Source organism: Cyprinodon tularosa, unplaced genomic scaffold, assembly GCF_016077235.1.
Source record: "Cyprinodon tularosa strain WSP-4 unplaced genomic scaffold, ASM1607723v1 ctg101, whole genome shotgun sequence".
Lineage (NCBI taxonomy): Eukaryota > Metazoa > Chordata > Actinopteri > Cyprinodontiformes > Cyprinodontidae > Cyprinodon > Cyprinodon tularosa.
Genome location: NW_024037794.1, coordinates 1179490 through 1200423, shown reverse-complemented (window position 1 = coordinate 1200423; position 20934 = coordinate 1179490). Strand labels below are relative to the sequence as shown.

Genomic DNA, 20934 nt, shown 5'->3' with positions numbered 1-20934 from the left:
CAGCCACTCACACACTCAAAGTATGGAAGTGGTAAGCTGCATTGTGGCCACAGGTGGCCTTGGGCACAGTGGCAGAAGCAGGGTTGTCATAGAGAGGAGTCACTGGGCCCTCTGACCGCCATCGGTAGACAATGCAAAAGAAGTGTCTCTCCTAAGGACACACAGACTGACATGGATGGAGCTAGCCTTCAAACATGCCACCATCCAGTTGCAGGAAAAATGTCTCCATCCTACACCACTGACACCAAAAAAAGATAAGTTTAACTGCAGGAGAAGATTGTCTAAAATATTGACAGATGGGCTTCAGTACAACCATAGAGTGTTTTCTTGTTTAAGAAATAAAAAGTAAAATAATATGTCAATGTATTTTTCCACTGTAATATGTTGCCCTATTACTCCAAAAACAAACAAAAGAAAAACAAAGAAAATGGCACATTTGGAAAGGCTTTAAGTGGTATGAATCAGTTTACAATGCACCTAAAGGCTAGAGAGCTGACATTATGAACAAATACTGCCCGGGATCGCTGGTTGTATAGAACCGACTGCTCCTCATAATAAAAACCATTTAGATCCCATCTAGACTTGCAGGATTGAGCTGTTTGACAATTAATCTCCCTCTGCAAACTTCTTTCTTCTTGGTGAAGTGAAATTTGTAGCTAATCACATGCATAATTAAATTATTCTATGAGTGTTTACTTCTAATTCCTCCTCAGTATGAAATGATTGGCTTTCCTGGCAATGAGGCGAGATGGCTGAGTGCTGGAGCATGTGTGCAGTTAAGCTTTTCAAGATTTTATAAATCACTAATCAATTAATAATTAAAGAAGAATTTTCATGTTCTAATTTTGAAGAAAGGATATAGCTTTGGACATTTTTCCAATAATCCATCTGTGAAGCATCTGTCTTCTGCAAGGGTCCAACTGTGCATTCCTCTGCCAGACTGTGGGTAGACCTGGTACATGGACTGAGACATAATGACTGATTGGGGGATAACAGAATCATGTGGGTGGGAGGAACCCAATAGCGAGAGAGAGCTCTACTAGTTTGAAGCTTTAGATCGCGTTTATGGGCCATGATGGATGTTTCCCAGTCTTCCTGTCTCACTCTTTATGTCACTGTCAGAAGGTATAATGCAGCAGGGAAAAAGCTGAGGGATGGATGAGTGAAACGGCTAAAAAAAAAAAAGGTAACGTCTTACACATGTTTACATTTACAATTACATTTTTAGAAACAAGAACTTTGACATGAGCACAAATCAATTCTCTACCTACAGCTCTAGTCAGAAGTTTACATACACTCATTGTCAGTATGGGTGCTGTTTGGATCCTGCTGTTTGGATCCTGTGGCCTTGCTGGCCCTTCCAGATTTCACTTGGATCTTGGGGTTCTGCTGGCTTCTCCGGACCCTGGCAGCCCAGCTAACAACTCCAGGCTCTGTGTGGATCCTGAGGCCCTGTCAGCTCATTCGGGTTTTGCAAACATCCTCTGCTAACATGGCTTTTCTTTTAATGTTGCTTTGCTCATTGTTTGTGCAAAATCTAAGATCAAGTGATTTACACTCGGTGAGTACATCTTACAACATTTATGGCTCTTTGGATGTAGCCTATGGATTCAACTGTTCAGCCTTTGTGCATTCCCCTCAAATGCCGAAAGAGTTGGCAAAGGACTTAAATTTAGCCTGGTTTCTACCCAGAGATATTCATCAGCTTCAAAATCTCTTGATTTTAAATGACTATTTTGCATTTGATGACAGACATTTCTGGGACTTTCATTTTAAAAACTCTACAGATCTGTTGTATACTGATGGTAAACAGAGATGGTTAATATTCTTATTGCTGCTTTTGTCTGGCAACGTTCAGCCAAATCCAGGTCCTGAGTTGCAGTGTATTTCATTGCCATCTGATGTGAAATCCATGTCTGGTTTGAGTGTAATTCACCTAAATGTTCGCAGTTTGTTACCCAAAATGGATCTGCTTAGAATTTGGGTGAATTTAACAGATGCAGATATTGTTGTGCTGTCTGAAACCTGGCTGACAAAATCAATTACTGATTCGGACATCGGATTAAATGGTTATAATGTGTTTCGTACTGACAGATTAAGGAAGGGTGGTGGGGTTGCTATTTATGCTAAATCTAAATTTAATATGAAGTTAGTCCATTCAGAATCAGTTGGTAAGCAGCTGGAATTTTTGGCAGTGAGGGTGGAGTTGGCCAAGGGCCTTTATGTTACTGTTGTCGGGTGTTATAGGCCTCCTTCTGCCCTCAGTACTGCATTGCAGACACTTATTCAACTCTTATCCAGATTGGACTACTCTGAAATTATTTTAGCAGGTGACCTAAACTGGGACTGGCTAAAACCTTGCTCAGATGAATTTAAGTCATTTTGTGATTCTGTCAATTTTACACAATTAATCAACTCTCCCACTCGTTTAAATCTTAAGTGCCATGAGAAATCCACATTAATTGATTTAATTTTGACTAATGTCCCGCACAAATTTTCTGCTGTTGGTGTTTTTTGCAATGACCTAAGTGACCACTGCGTTATCACTGCTGTAAGGAATACTAAGTTGCCTAAAGGTAAACCTCGTGTAATATGTAAGAGAAATCTTAAAAATTTTAATGAACAGGGCTTTTGCCATGATTTGTTTAATTGTGATTAGAGTAGAATGGAGCTGATTCCCGATGTGGAGTCAGCCTGGATCTTTTTCCGGGATAGTTTTCTGCAAGTAATAAATAAACACGCCCCACTAAAGAGATTTAGAGTTAAGGGGCGGGATAATCCCTGGTTTTCCTCTGAGCTTGGAGATATTCTTCATGACCGCAATTTAGCTTGGGCCAAAGCAAGAAAAACGGGCTCTTCGTCTGATTGGCTTGCTTTTAGACGGCTAAGAAACAAATGTTCTTCTTCTATTAAGAAAGCAAAATCTGATTTTTATCTGTCAGTCACTACTAATAACTTAAATGACCCCAGAAAATTCTGGAAGGCTATAAAATTACTTTCTTCTAACAAAGATAGTATCAATGTTCCTATTATGAAAGAGTCTGTAGTAGTTTATGACAAGCTAGAGATACTGAATCATTTTAATGAGCATTTTATTCAGTCAGGTTCTTTGTTTGACACTGTTTGTCCTTATGCTGTGACACCCTGTGGAGATGTGCCAGTCACTACGGGTGTTTTTAATCTCGTTCCATTTTCAGTGGCTGACGTTCAAAAAGCCCTAAAAGGACTGGTTCCTGAAAAACCGCCAGGACCTGATCTTATAGAACCCTATTTCTTAAAAATAGCTGCTGATTGTGTAGCACAGCCTCTAACGTACCTTTTTAACCTTACTTTAAAGAGCAACACTATTCCTAAAATCTGGAAATCTGCATTTGTTTGTCCATTACTGAAAGGGGGTGACCCGTCAAATTTAAATAATTATAGACCAATTTCTAATTTGTCTGTTTTGGCCAAAATGCTTGAATCCCTGGTGAGTGATCAGATGAAAGACTTCTTGCACGCCCAGGACATTTTATCCCCAGTTCAGTCAGGTTTTAGAAAAAAACATAGTACCATCACAGCTGCAATGAAGGTGATAAATGATATCTCTGTTGCTCGTGACAAGAAGCAGCACTGTGCATCACTTTTTATTGATTTGTCAAAAGCGTTTGACACGGTTGATCATGATGTTCTAAAGATTAGGCTTCTTAAATCAGGGTTTTCAAAGAAAACTGTCTCTTGGTTTTCAAACTATCTTAGTGACAGAACTCAGTGCATTAAGCATGATGGTGTTCAATCTGGTATTTTACCAATCTTTAAAGGGGTTCCACAAGGCTCTGTATTAGGCCCTCTTTTATTTACTATTTATATAAATGATCTTAATCGGCATGTGTCTGATGCAAATTTTCATTTTTATGCAGATGATACAGTTATTTACTGCTGTGCACCTTCTCTTAAACAAGCCATTGCACACTTACAGAATGCTTTTAATGTGGTCCAAAATACTTTGCTACAGTTGAAACTTGTGCTCAATGCAGAAAAAACTAATTGTATGCTTTTCACAGACCTTCGGAACAGGTCACTGAATGTTCCTTCAGTGGTTACTCTTGATGGTCGTGAAATACAGATAGTTTCAACTTATAAGTATCTTGGTATTGTCATTGATGACAACCTATCATTTAAGCCTCATGTTCACTGTCTAGTGAGAAAGTTGAGACTAAAATTGGGTTTTTACTTTCGAAATAAGCTGTGCTTTTCTTTTAATGTAAAAAAACGGTTGGTGGCATCCACTTTTTTAACTGTGCTGGACTATGGTGATATATTATATATGCATTCATCTGCTCAATGCCTGCAGATGATAGACGCAGCCTATCACGCATCATTGAGATTTATTACTAATTGTAAAGCTCGCACCCATCACTGTGAGCTGTATTCTCGTGTAGGGTGGTCTGCCTTGGCTACACGGAGGCTTTGTCATTGGTATATATTTATATATAAGGCTATTCTTGGTGCGCTTCCATCTTATTTATGTTCACTTCTTATGAAAAAAAGTACTGGTCATTACTCTCTCCGTTCTCAGGCTGTTGTCTTGTTTTCTGTCCCACGTGTCAGTACTGAGCTGGGTAAAAAGGCCTTTGCTTACTCTGCTCCCTTTACATGGAATTTGCTGCAAAATAACATGAAACTTAGTAAATTGGTTCCTTTGAATACTTTTAAGTTGAGAATTAGATGTTTTGAGTTAGACTCCCTCACATGTCAATGTTTTAATTGAAATTTTATTGTAAGTGCATATTTGGCTTTTATGTGTGTGTCTTTTATACATATGTAATGATGTGATGTAATTTTGATGCCTATCTTGGCCAGGTCTCCCTTGCAAAAGAGATTTTTAATCTCAATGGGTATTACCTGGTTAAATAAAGGATAAATAAAATAAAATAAATAAGTATGACTATAACACTAATTTGGAGTTTTAAAAAATCTTTCCCAAGTAGGTTGTAAGGTCCTAGCATTGTTCTTGTCACATGTCTTTTTTTCCCTTGTACTAACCTTTTTTATTTAGCATTGTTCAGATATTTTTAATAGCATTCAGGACAGAGACATTCCTGAAACAAGATTCATTGCTTGGGGGGGTGGGGCCAACAGTTGTTTCAATCTGATCTGCGGTGAAGATGATAATTTCAGAGGTAGTACTGTATTACCAACTGAAAAACGCTTACTGCTAATTCAGTCTCTCAGGTTAATTCTGTTTATTTATATAGGGCCAATTGAAAATAAATAATATCATGGCCCTATACAACAAAAAAGCCAGTCCAGTTCATACAGAAAGATTTGAAGTCAGTTGCATGCATTGCAAAAAAAAAAAAAAAATCAAAGTTGTCAAAGAATGCATTCATGTTCAGCTTATTGTTGATATTATTAAAAATAAGCACAGCGAACCCCACCATTTGCATTGAGTCACTGACTTTCAGCGTTTAAATTTCCTAATGCAAAGATGGGCAGTAGCTAGTTACACTTACTTGAATAAATTTCAGTTTTAAGAAAGTACTTTTAGGAGTAGTTTTACTGCTATTTACTCCTTGCAAGATTGTGTTGCTCTTTATTTAAGGTCAGGTCCTCTACCAGGCAGCAATATCTTGGCTTTCCTTAGAACTGCCAATACCGGACCAAAATCTCTGATGTTTCTCCAGGTGTCTGTTGGAGTCACTTCTCAACTATGTGGGTTACTGATGGTTCCTCCAGTTCCTTTTCTTCCAGCCTCTATTGTCTGAGACATTTAATGAGTGCTTCATCCCTTGGTGCTATTCTCCTCTTACATTCACAAAGCTTGGATGTTTCATCTTCAGGTGTGACTCTGATGCTCACTAGGCCTCTGCCTTTTGCTTTGTGCTTAGTGTATAGCCTGTGGATACTGGATTTGTGGTAGAATCCTAAATGTGAGTAGCTTTGTGTTTATTACTACGGTATATATATATATATATATATATATATATATATATATATATATATATATATATATATATATATATATATAAAAATTAGGTGTTATGATCAGCTATTCAGAACTTCAGCAGCATTTTAACCAAATGCTTTCTTACTGTGGCGAACTTATACATTTCTTTGATGGCTACATTTTATATATACTTGAAAATATACTAAGCAAGTGGTGCTCTTAATTTAGTTCAGTTTTAAACATTACACACATATCTGGCTCAAAGAGCAGATAGCTACATCATTTCCTCATACTGAGCAAGCATGCAGCAACAGTGGAGGGAAAAACCCCCCTTTAACAGGAAGAAGACATCTCCAGCAGAGTGAGAACCAGAAGCAGTGTATATGGCCTTTTGCAATGACTGACTTAAGGTCTGAACAGACGGTGCATGCACAGAAAAAAAAAAAAGAAAAACAACAAATATCCCGATGCATGAAATTCCATTACATTTCGGTTTAGAAGGTTGCAACCTTCTAGTAGTGGAGTGTTTCAACAGAACAATGATTAACACGTTAAAACTGAGTCTGAGGTCTGAAAGGGATAAAGCTGGATAACATTAAGCTTCCAGAGAGAATCTGACTTAACCCTCCTTGAAATTTTAAGGATTTTGCTTAAGAACATCTGTGCCAGCAAACCAACTAATATAAATGAACTCTGCCAACGAGAGTGGACGAGAGTTCGAATATGGCCTGTGGTCCTTTGTCGCACGCCCCCCCCACTCTCTTGTACCCCCTCTCCTTTCAGCCCATTGTATAATAAACGAGCCACTATGCCGTAAAAACCTCAAATACAAAAAACAAAAACAAATGGAAGTTTATACACATATTTAAGGCAGCATGGCAATTGATTAAAAGAAAATCTAATCTTCAAAAAAATGTCCCTTAAAGTTTTATAGTGTTTTTTTATATTAGAAAAAAATAATGGTCCAAATGCATCATTAAGACCCCTGAATTAACGTGTCCTTTGTGCCAATGGTGGATGTTTGCTAACCTCAGACTGGAGCTAACTGATTGAGGAACCAACATGTAACATTGAAAACCAGGTAAATATTACCTTCTAAAAGTCTTATACAACAGAAACAAATCGCATTTATAGGTGCATTATGAGTCAGTTTTAAAGTGTTGCTGGATTATCTCCTATTTCCTTCCAACTAAATGGTTGATTTTTGTCTCAGGATCATGCATGCACATCCAGACACCGGTGCCCTTCAGCGTAATGTGATCCGATAAAGGCATGGCCATGAATATGTGCTTCCAAAGAAGAAAATTGTTTTCCCTGATGAGAGGCCTCGTGCTTGGGTGGTAAGGAAGCCAAAAAACACATCATCCAGAAAAAAAACCCAGATAGAGCAAGACTGTACAGCTTCAGCTTAGAAGCTCTTGTGTAAGAGGCTAAACAAGGAGGATGAGCGCCCTCTTCTGGTTATCATGTTAATCTCCACCTGTGGGACAAAGTCATTTAGAACAAAATAGATGTACAAAAACAAGAATACACCTGAGCCCTTCTTCAGAAAGCATTTTTAAATCAATTTTATTATTTTATAGCTAATTTACAACAAGCGCTTCACTGAACTGGAACATTTTATTTTGCTTCATAGTTTCGTTATTGAATATATTCTTCTGCTTCAGTTGTAACTTTGTAATCAGTCTTTTCTGTAAAAATTCATATACTTTATAAGGAATATCACACTATGATACGGATGGCTGAGAGAGATATTAAGAAATACATTGAAACCCTCAAAGAAAGAAAATGAAAACATATTATTCAATCAATGAGTGTGTTGTCGCTTCTGTGAGTGTAGAAAATGTAAATGCATGTGGAGACATGGTGAGTTTGTTTGTGTGTTTATATGTGTGTGTGTGCATGTGTTTTCTTTTTCCCACCCATAGTGTGTAAATGCAGTTAAACTGGGCCTGTGGCTCCCATGGAGGATTCTCGTATTTGGTTCCATTAAGGATCGCATTAGTGATCGCCGAGAGCCACACGGAAAAACCAAACATTATTTGTATTTACAGCGTTTTGCATCCAAGACCCAAGAGCTTTCTTAACACAGGGGACCAAAAAAAAAAAAAAAGCTACAAAAATATACAGACTCAATATGGAGTTTTAGTGACAGTTCTTAATAAATAAAACAGATGCATCTCAATAAAGCAGAAAATCAGCAGAGCTTTTCTATTTCAGTAATTACATTTAAAAAAGTGAATCTCATTGGGTAAGTAGCTTCATAAGACTCTGATCTATTTGTAGAGTTTTTTTCTGTTAATTCTGATGATTATGGCTCACAGCTAAACCCAGGAAGCAATTTCTCCACATTTATAGCATTTATAGTTAAAATATAGTTTTAGGAGAGTGGGTGCAAGAAAAAAAAAAAAAAAAAAAGGAAGCAAGGGAAAAATACCAACCTACTTTCTGATGAATTTACATTGCATTGATGATACGCTGCATGAGGAGATGGTTGCATTGTCTGCTTAAATTTTTTATCTTTGCCTTGTAAATAGATTGTTGACAGGATAAAAATCTATCAACTGGCCTTTTGCAGACAACAATATCATAGATATTAAAACAGGAGTTGGTATTTTTGACAGAGGGGGTAAAAAAAACTAAATTAGCATCAAAAATTTGATATCGACTGGTGCTAAAACATTTGCAGCCTGTCTCCTGGTTTGGTCTGTGGGGCAGCGCTGTAAACATTCACTGTCCACATTTTTTATTCTTAAATGGGCTTTGAATCTCAAAGCAATTTAAAGTGTTTTTTAAAGCCTTTTCTAATAAACTTTTTTTCTTCCACTATCTTTTCCTATAGTTTTCATGGACACAGCCTTCTGTAAACATCAAGCTACTTTTGCAAATATGTTTTGTAGCTTACCCACCTTGTAGAGGGTGTCAATGATTGTCTGAAGAAGAATGTGCCAACAGTCTTCCGAATGATTGTGTAGGTTGTGATCTTTCTTTTATTATCAAAAAGGCTTTCATCTGTTCCAAGTAATTGAATCCTATGCAAGCCATAAGCATAAAATTAAGAGAAATAAAAGTCTGAAATATTTTAGTTTGTTTGTCATTAATCTAAATACGAGTTCTCCGTTCTGAACTGAATTACAGAAATAAAGTAACTTTTGATCATAAAATTTATTTTTTCAGATTTATTCACATGCACCTGTAAACCAAAAGCAAAAACTGTCATTCATCAAATCTCAGCAGTTCCACTTCGGGCTGAGAGAAGCAGGTAAAGAAAACAATAAATATGGTTATTTCCATCAATACTTCCGTATTCACTCTTCTAATTCAGAACATATAATACAAACACATGCTCATAAAAATCAGATTCCTTGTTCTGTCCTGCTGTCATTTCCCGTGTTGAATATCCATCTGTGCAATCTTTATAGATATACTTTTAATCCTACAAATAAAACCATCTTCATTGCATAACATCATAGCAGTATTGCACCGTATCCTCACATGTGTGTCTCACTCTCTCATTCACACACCTGCAGGCTCATACTTTATGTATTATACATCATAACAACCATAAGCTGGATTCCTCTTATAGCATCATTTATATTTTATACATAATGGACGTTCTCCTGCAGCAAACACACGCATTCAGTCACACAAAGACAGACAGCTGCATTGCACATGTTTTTCAATTAGTTCATCTTTTCCAAACATCATCGCATCATATTTAAGTCAGATCAAAGCTCTAGTGGGAGGTCTGCTTTACATCAGCCTTAAACGGTTCCTTTTTTCTGTCTGTGTAGCTTTTTGCTCTGTTCAGCAACAATAAAATGAGAATATGGGTAAAACCAACAATCACAATGCAATATTACACAAATAAATCATTGTAATATTGTTTGGAAATGTTGATTTTTCTCTTTACAGACTTATTCCTGTTAGAAATTGTCATAAAAAAGATATATATTTATATATATATTTATATATAGAGGCCTTTTTTTCTAGTCTTCAAACATGACATATTTAATTTGTTTGGACTCAAGTGGGAGAAAAAAGCAGAGAAAAGTGGAAGAGAGAGAATAAAAGAAGACCTGTTCCTCCCCACACACACAGAGGAGTCTCCACATGTCACAGCTGTGCAAAGATGCGTACAGATGCGCCACACATGCCATGGCTAGCACCGCGGCCACTGGAAAGTGTGTGTGCGTCTGCGCATTGAAAAGCGGTCTCCTGGACGAATGACTGGCCAGGTGAAGCCGACAGCTTCTGCTGTTTGTGCAGAGAGAGAGATAACATTCATCCTGGGTCCTGACAAGCAGGTCAGAACAGCTGCAGAGGGGTGTGCCAGGTTTACTGTACAGCTGAGCTTCCAACTCCTTGTGTGTGTGAGGGTCACTGGATTGGCTGCAAGGCTGTAGGTGTGTTTGTGTGCAGGTGCGTGTGTGCATAAGGACAGGCTAAACCGTGTCAGAGCATCTAGTGTTTTCACTCAGGGTCGGCCTCCCTTGGCTGTTTCTCTTTGTTCCTCTTCCTTTATCAGACATGCTTAAACCCTCCTTCACAGAAAAGAGGCAGAGAAGAATAAACAGTACCTTGTAAAAGCATTCCCTTCCCTTAAAGAATTTCCACATTTTGTCAGGCAGCCACACACTTCAAACTTTGAAGTATCCTGTTAACACTAACAGAAAGTGATGCGTAATAGTAAAAAGGAAACAAAAGGATGTAATTTTATTTTTGATTAATAAAAATACGTAATCAAACCCATAACATGTCTAATTATTAGCTTACAACAAACCACATAAGTGTTATCCCAAAAGTGGAATAACTTTTTTGCCAAATGCTATGTGTTTTATAAAAACACAAACAGATTCCAAATATATCGTAAGAATATTTTTCTTAAACAGCGACATCAAAGCTGCTCAGACCTGAGTGGGAGATAGATGGGGAAAAGGGAAATCCTGGGGACGATCCACTGGAGGATGAGTATTTTCCAGCTGTGATTAAACCTAATATCAGTGTCATGAAAGCAAACATTTAGATTAAAGACTAATTATTTATCTGAGTGGGTAAATGTAATAATAAATACCCTTTAAATCTCTTGAAAAGCTGTAAAATAGATTTTCACACACATATTTAAACGGGAACATGAATATTTTTCCTTCCAGTTCACAATTATGCACCACTTTCTGTTCGTCCCTAAATCGTAAGATCAATCTGTTAACATTGGGTTTTTAATCATGAGAAAATGTCAGAGAGTTGGAATATTTTTGCAAGGGAACTGTGAGTTTTTCCTATTTCAAATACTGATTTCTCCTCTGTTTTTCTCCGATAACGCCATCAATAAGGATGCATGCTTCGGCATAATGAGCGTTTATTCAAAATGAATTACAATGCCTTTAAAAATCTGCCTCACAATATTTAAAATGGGCAACAGAAGAAACATTTGTCTTGGTTACAGAGATGTTATTTCAAGTGTGTACCAAGAACCAAAAATAGATTAGCAAAAGTGCTGAAAAAAGACTCCTGGTCAAGGGGGGATTTCACCAGGATTTGAAGCTCTCTCCAAAGATGTTAGCGGGGTGCTTTTCAAAAAGAGATCCTGAAAGGCTCTTTTTATAGCATCTCCATCCCAGGGATCGCCATCTCATGGAGGTGCTCAGCGGGGGCAGAGATTTGAGATACGCAGAGAGGGTGAGGTCCATTCTCTGCTTTACTCCAATCTCTGCTCAAACACAACTATATTCTTTAACAGATCCCCACAACATGGACTGTAGTTCACATCTGAGATCAAAATGCAGCTAAAATCTGCCAAAAGTGGCTTTCTGAGTTGGGATGATGGCAGAAACCTTTATCTGCTCGTAAACTCTGTTTTTGTTGCATGTAAGTTAATTTGGCTGATTTATTTTGGTGAAGCCATGGTTTAAAACCAGCGTGCATTTTAATGCTAAATACCAACTGATCTTAAATAGTACGCCTTCATTAAAGTGAAATTACACTAAAATATGTTCCCCCAATCTCTTTCAGTTTAACTAAACATTAGTTTGTTCATCGCTTTCGAAAAAAAAAAAAAATCTCCTTTTTTGGTCTCCTTACACGTCTTGCAGTGTCAGTTCCCGTGCTCTCTTGCTCTTTGTAGGCATTTGTCTCTCTGTGTCGTTAAGCAGTGATTGCCTAAGCACGGACTTCGCTGGAGGATGGGCGGACAGACGGGCAGGCAGGCTCGGCTGGCTCGGCTGTGAGGGGTGAAGGGCGGTGGTGGTCTGTGGTTGTGAGGGTCGAGAGGCAAGGACAGGGGTCAGCGGTTGCAGCATCACAGCCTCTCCCGAGTGGGAATCCAGATGTAAGGCCCTGATTGCTCCTCGATCACTGTCTTTACTTTGTGATAAACCTCTTCAAAGCTCTCCCCTTCCACGACAGCTGTGGCAGAAAATCAAATTTGAATGAGCTTGAAAAGGGATATGAAGGCTGAAGAAATAACAAAAAGTTACATAAACAGGTTTAAAAAGAAAAAAAAAACGATGTGGGAGGCTGTAGAATGAAAAGCGTTTTACCCAAAATAAACATTTTCACAATGATTTGTTCTCCCACTCTCTGTGTTCAGTTATAAATTGTTGTAGGCACCGACTGTGAGAAGAAACCTGGCATCTAAGATCTACCTACTGGTGAGATTTAACCTAAATGTGTCCCTGGAATGTTATAATGCTCTGAGTCCCCCCAGAAGGCACCAGGAGGGCTCAGAGCATTTAACTCACCCAGTTACACACAAGCAGCTTGTCATTTTGGAGGTAGGCTATGTGCTAACATTTAAAGAAGAGAGAAGAAGATAAAAAGGAATTTGAAACAGATACATGTATGTTTTATCAGAACATACAGTGATGGGACACCCCACAGGATGATGATGATGATTCAAACCAATCCATCCATCCATCCATCCATCCATCCATCCATCCATCCATCCATCCATCCATCCATCCATCCATCCATCCATCCATCCATCCATCCATCCATCCATCCATCCATCCATCCATGTGACAAAGAGAAAAAAAACAACCAAGGACTTTAGACCAAAGGGTAGTTTAGAGAGCATAAATAGTATTTAAATCATATCTTTGGATAGGGAGACAAAGCTGGAGTAAATAGTTTGTACTAAGGCTGATACGATTATTCAGATATTTTTGTCAATATTATATTATTAAATAATATTATATGTCATTTAATCAATTACTGAAATAATCACCAACCAATCTGGTAATTGAATTGAATCCAAGAGCGATGGTACACAGAATTCAAAAAATGCCATTCGCTGAAAATATTACCAACCTAAAACAAATATTTTGAGTTAAATTTTGTCCCAGCAATGTTCCGAGACAAGAACACATTTGGTTAAATGAAATTTGATTTAATTTTTTTCTCTTTTTTTTGCTAGTGTTTTACTAAAAATATCTATTTTTTAGATTAAATTACTAATTAAAAAAATATTAATAGAATAACTGATTACTAAAATAATCCATAGGTGCAGCTTTAGTATTTACCTGTAGTTATAATGTTTAAACAACTCATCGGTCACCAAAGAACTTTAGACCACATTCGGTCATTGACCGATTTACACTCACATTAAAGGAATAGTACACCCAAAACATGATTAGCCTTCATTTTCTACTCACCCCCATGCTGAACAACACTCTGGAGTACTTTTTTGATATCTCAAATGCATCTGGAGATCTGGGAGGCTTCTTGCTGTCTGCTGACATTCAAATAATGGAGGTCTATGGTGCCCGAGGCAGAAAGGTCCATAAAAGTCCACAAAAAACGTGTCAATATTCCTCCATACTGGTCGTCCAATGTATTCCAAGTGTCCTGAGTGGGTAGCATCCAGAATTTACTCAAAACGAAGTCATTTAGAATGTTTTTAGAGCATAAACAGTAGTGTGTAGGATTTCCTAAAAGCGCGTTCACGAGTCTACGGAAACCGCGGCAGACCAAACCAGATGAAAGTGCGCATTCAGCTCGGCAAAGAACTCATGCTCTTCCTCAACACTGAAGTCCTCAGACATTTTTCTATCGTTGTTTCTTTCTTTGCACAGGTAAACAGCACATTTCTTCTTCTACGCTTGCATTATCTGCAGAGCAGACGCTGAATGCGCACTTTCATCTGGTTTGGTCTGGTTTAGAAAATGAAGGCTAAACATGTTTTGGGTGTACTATTCCTTTAACACATTAGTAATGGCAAATTATGCTGCAGCCACAGCTGTCCTGAGACAGAGCAACATAAGGAAGGCTGCCATACAGCAACGCCCTCTGACCACGAACAGCAGCCAGTGATGGTAAACTATCTTCCCTAAAGACACAATGGCAAAGACAGGCGAAGTGGGGGCTCAAATGGCAACCACCAGTTACAGGACTTCCTGATCATCGGTACCTGATGATTATCCACTTGAGCACAGAAAGAGCAAACAAACTAAAAAAATGTATCCTGAAAGCTAACAGTGCTAAAAACTGCTTCATGTTGCAGCCCTATGACCTTACCAATACAGTTAAGGTTCAGAAAGCTTTAAAGTAACCCTTAAAGCAATAATCAATGATAATGGCACAAACTGCAGATGTTACCCCAAGTCCAATATTTTGTAACAACTTGGTCCTTGAAGGGCATAAATAAAGGTTTGTTAGGAACCACATTGTGTAAATTAAATAAAAAAAACACAGTTTGTAAATAAAGATTCAATAAAGAAGAGGTTTTGTGAAAAGAAATTTATGAAAAATGAAAAAGACAATTTAAACTTCAATTTCTTATTAACAGGTATTGATGGAAGCTGCTGTTTTTGTCACGTCTTGGTTGTAGTTAAGAGGACCCAAAATGCAGAGGCAGAGAGGCTGCGGTGAATTCTTGTAGTTTTAATGAAAAACACTAAGGAGACATCAAGGGAAACGCGCACAAGGAGCCAGGGAGAGACGAGGTGACAGGACAACGTCGAAGACAGGACCAGCAACAACAAGGAACCAACAAGGAGTGAGAGCAGAGGGAGAGTATAAATAGCTGACAGACAAAGGGAGGGCTAACGAGCTAACAAGGAGCAGGTGTGAGAGGAGACGAGGGAGCCAAGGGAAGGGAACATACACACACACGAGAGCAACAGAAAAACATGAGAACTAACAAATCTAGAAATTACAACAAAAAAGAAAAAAAACTAGGGAACATAGAGCAAAGTAAAGCACAATATAACCAAAACCATGACAGTTTTCTCAGATTTTATTAATGCAATAATTGTTTCATACTTTATAGAATCAAATGTTATTTTTTTACCAAATGTATTATTTCTATTTTTTCATATTTTTTTGTTTCTGGTTTAATATATTTTTTAAAAATGCATTTTTTCAAATATCTGTTTTTCAGATTGCGTTTTAGGAATTGCATTTTTTAAAATTGCGTTTTACAGGTAGTATTCTCTTCACTTCGGGGGGCGGGCTTTGGGAAAGAAGCATTTCAATTGGTCTGTAAAGGTTAGCAAGAACATTTTTATTGGGTTTGAAGTGAATAGAACAAAAAAAAAAAACATTTTTGAATGGGAAATTTGAAAAACATGTAATTTTAAAATATTAAATCTATAGAAATAAAGATAAATGAAAACAGAAATTGAAAAAAAGATAATGATAAAAAAATCTGAGAAAATAATTTGTTACACAAAACCTTTTTTTTTCTTAAAAAGATTTCAGAAGTTTCATTTTTCATTTGTAGATTTCTTTTTTTCCAACTTTCAAAACATGTACTTTGCATTTAATATGATAAATATTCACAATGGATCAAAATTCACTTCCTAACCACAGCAGTGCATCTCATCAATGACCTAATTGTATTAGAAGCTGTTTCTTTACGCTAAATTGATAATTTATCACCAGATAAGTAACACATTTTCTATTTGCTGCAGTAATAAGTAGCTCCCATTAATCTTTCCCTTTTAGCCAAAGTGTTGGTTAATGTTTTTATTGATTCTACAAAAAGTCTAGTCCTGAGAAAGATACAGAAAGCTTCAGATTCTTCCTTGAAACATTGTTTTTATGGATAAACATAGATAGGATTTAATGCAGCCTAATTCTACCTCCTTCCTCAATAAGTAACTGCTGTATATTATTTTCCCCCAAAAATATAAACTTAGCTGCACCAATGCGGTTCTATCAGCATGGTGGTTTTACCCAGCATACGTTTGCTCTCACCTGAGAAGCACTCGAGGAAGTCCTGCTCTAGTTTCAGGGCTCGGTCCATTGCTTTCCTAGCCTGCTCCTCTGTCAATCGAGTGTTGATTTCTCTGGAAATGTCAATGGTAGAATTTTTATTGCAAAGCACCCTTTCCCAACGCAGTGATACATTTTTAAGAAACATCTTTGACAATACGTACAGAACATTCTCCAGTGACTTGGGCCGGACGAAGATCGCAATGGGATGAAGTTGAGCAGCTTGTAGTCTACGCACAGCGTTAGCAGAAACATCCAATATGCAGTGTTTCCCCTGCTGCTCGGGAAAATAAAATGAATCAAAGTTGGCTTAGGAGGAGAAAACAGACAGCTTTAGTTTAAAAAAAAATAATTTTCTAAATAGACTGCTTTATGGTTGAACAAAAAGATAATGGAGATTGGCTCTTGTTAGTACATAGTTTAAAGACACATGTTCAACATACTGCACACTGCAAAAGTATTCCTCTGACCTAAACCTTTCATATTCTATAATGTTCTGTGGTGATATTATATGCTCTTATCACATAATCTTCACTGACACAGTTAAAGTTCAGGGTGTTTACAGTGGAAAAACGATCTGGAAATAAGTAAAAATGTCTTAAATTAAGTGTATTTCCCCTTAATTTGAGTAGGTAAATTAGATAGTTTGCCAATGGAATGAGTATTTTTACTCTTAAAATAAGATAATTAGATAAAATGCACTTGAAATAAGACAATGTAATCGTGCTTTCTTATTTTAAATGTAAATCGTCTTGTTCCATTGGTAAAACCTCCCTTTTACTTTCTCGACTTAAGAACAAATGCACTTATTTTAAGAAAAAATTACTTATCTAGATTTTAATTTTTTCCAGTGTATATTTTATCTACCAGCTTTGCAGAGTGACTGGTTTAAGATTTCAACAACAGCTTTAGCTCAAATGGACAGAAGGGAGAGGATCACTAACTGTCAGAAATATCCCAAAATTGACTTAGGTTTAGACTGATTAAGACATTACAATACATGATTATAATTTTATGGTAAATACTGTTGTATATCTAGTGCAATAATCCTCAAATAGAAGAGGAACTTCAGCAGTGTCAAGTCTTTTGCAAACCCTAACAGGTTTCCTTTCAGAACTTCCCTGTATTTAGCCTCATCTATCTATCTTAGCACTGACAGACTTCATTTTTCCAGTTAAAGGAAGTAATCCCCACACCATGATGCTGCTACCATCATATTTTCACACTGGGAATGGTCTTCTACATTTTTTTGTTGTGATCGCAGCATAGATTTGAGAAAATCATTCTAATTTTCATAAAAATGGCACCATAACTAATTAATAAATATCAGATTGATTATGAATGTGGTCATCTTTAGTAGAAGTGATTCCTGCAACAGTGTCTTCACAGCTCTGAATCAGAGATCTACAGCTAATCTAGAATGCTGCTGCAAGAGTCCTCAACAAAACTAAGCAGGTGGAGCAAATGAGCCTAGTTCTAAAATTGTTACAGTGAAATTGTTTAAAATACTTGCGTTAGTTTCTAAATCACTAAATGGCTTTGCTCCAAAATACAGACATACTGTATCACTGTACCACCCAGACCAATCGAGTCTCCTGGCTCTAATCTAATTTGCATAACTAGAACCTCAACTAAACAAGCAGATGCAGCGTTATCTGGAATAAAACTCTCAGAAAATTGTAGAATTGTGAAACCCAGATTCCTTTAAATGGAGATTAAAAACTGATTTTTTTAGAGTGGTCTTTTGCTGTGCTATTTAAAGATTATTACATTTATAGTCTGTCTTTCAGTCCATTTTTTAAATCATCTTAGCTTTCCTTTACTCTTAAAAAAAGAGAATACAAATTAAACTTAAATAAATGCTTCCTTTGGTGAAAATTATCTGAATTAAGTTATTCAGCTTAATTTATTTAGTTTACAAGTTGACAAGTTAAACCATCATAAATAAATGAAGTTGGACACACCTAAATCAGTTACTTAACACTGTTCATTTGGGTTGGTGCTGTGTTCTCTTTTTTAAAAGTCCATACAATCTTATTTAAATTATTCACCTCTTATTATTCTCCTTTATTATTTTGAGTTGCCTCCACTACAATGCACTTTACTTTATCTTTGCTTTCTGAGCATTTCCAATTGTCTTGCCTTTGTAAACTACTCTATAAATAAATTTACTTTGTCTTGTCTTAAGAAGATGATTTAGAGATAAGTTAGCCATTATTTCTCCTAGCTAAGCTTTGAATCTTTGTAGAAATATTTGTAACTGAGCAATGCTATTTTATTAATTTCAGAAGAGGAGCTGAACAGGAATTGATGAGAAATTAAAATGTAGGTACAGTGTTTGATAACTAAATCTGCTTCCAGCTTCTTAACATCTTATTTTTTTAGTTTTTACAGAACTAGTGGTTCCCTTTTCTGACAGTAGGCTGACAGGAAAGGGGGTATGAGAGAGGGCTTCGAAGAGACCTGCAGCAAAGGACCACAGGTTGGATTTGAACCCAGTTCAGCCGCATCGAGGACTAAGACCTCTGTACATGGGTCACGTGCACTAACCACTGCTGATACTGTTTCTTCTCAAACCTCTGAGTTCTTCACAGAACTTAAGTTAAATTTGCTCACGGGGACTCTATTGATTGGGGGCTGATGCCTTTAAGCAATCATGCCATCAAGATTTGATCAAAAGTGCAAAACGCATTTATTTTTTGTTTGCATTTTTTGATCATTCACATAAAATCCAAAGGAAATTTAAAATGGAAAAAGGGGTGTGAATACTTTTGCAAGGCACTGCAAGTGTTTTGTTTAATTCAATATTTGCCTCAAATAAACGGATCACTAAAAAACATCAATATGGTGATATAATACATGTATAAACCGCTATTGAAGTCATTTGAGGATTTTTGCTGTTATTTTAGGTTTGGAGACAGGTAAACGACTGCTGCTTACTTGCTCAGCCACCTCGCGGACGCTCTGCACGCTGGTGCCATACAAGTGACTGTTATATTGGCCTGCTTCGATGAACCGGTGGCTCTGGATGTCCTTTTCCATCTGTTCCCTAGACGACACAAAATGGTAGTCTCGCCCGTCCACCTCATAATCCCTCTTGGGCCGCGTGGTGTCTGTCAAAAGGAGGGCAAAAAGAAAATATTGTAGATGAACATCTTGTTATGAATCTCTAAATCTGGTTAATCTTTCATATAAATATGTTGCCCTAAATTTTTCAAAAGTGACATCCAACAAAAGTCCAGAACAGATCGGACTCTTGGAGCGAATGACTCACGGGGGACACAGGATCCAAACTTATCAGGGAACTCAGATAACAGGTCATCATTTATCCTGTCCTTCACCGGACCCAGAATGATGATGGGCCTGGCGTAATGTACTTAGGAGGAGAGAGAGCGAAGAAAGAGAGCAACTTCGGTCACAACAGAGAAATAAAAACCAAAATGAAATGTCACATTAAAGACTTGGAAAGTGGGCCTAAAACGCGCCTTGGTGTCGTCTTACCTTCCACTTGAGTAACTGTCTCATAACTGTGTGGGGTTTTATCCCTCCCTGGTGAAAGAACATAGCAGCAATCAGCCAAACCTCTTTTCATTCGTTCAAAATCAGATTCAGCACGGTGCCTCTCTGGCTTTCTGAATTCATACTCACAATGATATATTCTTGAAGTTTACAAAGAATATTAAGGATAAAATACTTTCAATGTAACATGATTTCAGTTAATGTGCTCTGTCAGACAACTATGGTGACTGCTGTTTGTATTTAGAAGAAACATCTAGATCTGATATCTGTGTCAGAGAGAAATCAGACAATTGTTTTGTATGTTTGAAACTTATACCCATGTTTTCCCATAACGCAAAATGAATGATAAAAATCAGTAAGCTAAAGAGCAATTATTCATATATATAAACAAATATGTTCGGCTTATGTGAAAAAAAAAAAGAAATGTGAAATTTTCCAATGATTATTGTCTGCTTTACTTAATCTGACTTTGAGTCAAAAGGAAAAGAGGACAAAAGAAACAATATTTGCAAACTATTGCACAGTGATTTTGTGTTGTTCATGAAAGATACAACGCTTGCAAAGATCTTATTTCCTCTGATAGTAGGGTTAAAAAAAATTATGCCATTGGGTAGCACTGGATATTTGGCTGAACAGAACTGTATGTTAATTACCTTGGGTGCCCAAGCTGTCTCGACCATGGTCCTAAAATACAGAGGATGGCAAAGATTACAACAGGTTTTAAAACAATCCTGCCTTAAACTATATAGTCGGCGAATGTACAGACATACCCTCTCTTTAGTGTTAACACGAGACCACTCTTTTCTTTCCACCCTAAATGAGATTAGAAACTCTATTGAAGGCCTTTTGATGAACACAATACTGATCATACAATTCTGTTATTAGTTATTTCAAAAACAATGCAGGGTTATACTCTAACCTGTGCTTGCTGGGGATGAAGCCAACCTCCTCAGCTTCATTCTGCGGGCTGACCTTACGGGCCTGCCACCATTCTTCATCTCCGCAGTCCAACACATGCAGTACATCCCCAAACCTGAAGCCCAGGGCTTGACTGAGGAAGCCACAGTCTGCTGTCTTGTCATAGTCAAAAAGAGCCCTGGGTGTTGTAAGAATTCAGAGTAAGCATGAAAAAAATTATCCTTTTAAAACCTATTTAATTAAATTTACACAAAAATGTCAAGTTTTATGGAGGCCTTTAAGAAAAGTCACTGTCAACTCTTATGAATGAAATCATTATCATATGATTAGCATATAAAACCTGCTAAGCAGAA

The 20934-nt window shown here is 37.2% G+C and overlaps 1 protein-coding gene across 5 annotated transcripts in view; it reads right to left on the bottom strand.

The window, feature by feature from the left end:
• Nucleotides 1-7473: 7473 nt before the first annotated feature.
• The window catches only part of LOC119778422 (disks large homolog 4), a 114829-nt gene continuing 101368 nt past the window's right edge, over nucleotides 7474-20934 (bottom strand). For all 5 annotated transcript variants that reach the window (XM_038277657.1, XM_038277655.1, XM_038277643.1 and 2 more), the window contains 9 exons: nucleotides 20583-20759; nucleotides 20434-20476; nucleotides 20317-20347; nucleotides 19646-19693; nucleotides 19419-19520; nucleotides 19085-19257; nucleotides 16309-16421; nucleotides 16127-16218; nucleotides 7474-12334 (listed from right to left, as the gene is read on the bottom strand). In XM_038277657.1, the coding sequence (XP_038133585.1) occupies nucleotides 12228-12334; nucleotides 16127-16218; nucleotides 16309-16421; nucleotides 19085-19257; nucleotides 19419-19520; nucleotides 19646-19693; nucleotides 20317-20347; nucleotides 20434-20476; nucleotides 20583-20759 (886 nt within the window). In that variant the 3' untranslated portion in view covers nucleotides 7474-12227. The remainder of the gene's footprint in view (nucleotides 12335-16126; nucleotides 16219-16308; nucleotides 16422-19084; nucleotides 19258-19418; nucleotides 19521-19645; nucleotides 19694-20316; nucleotides 20348-20433; nucleotides 20477-20582; nucleotides 20760-20934) is intronic.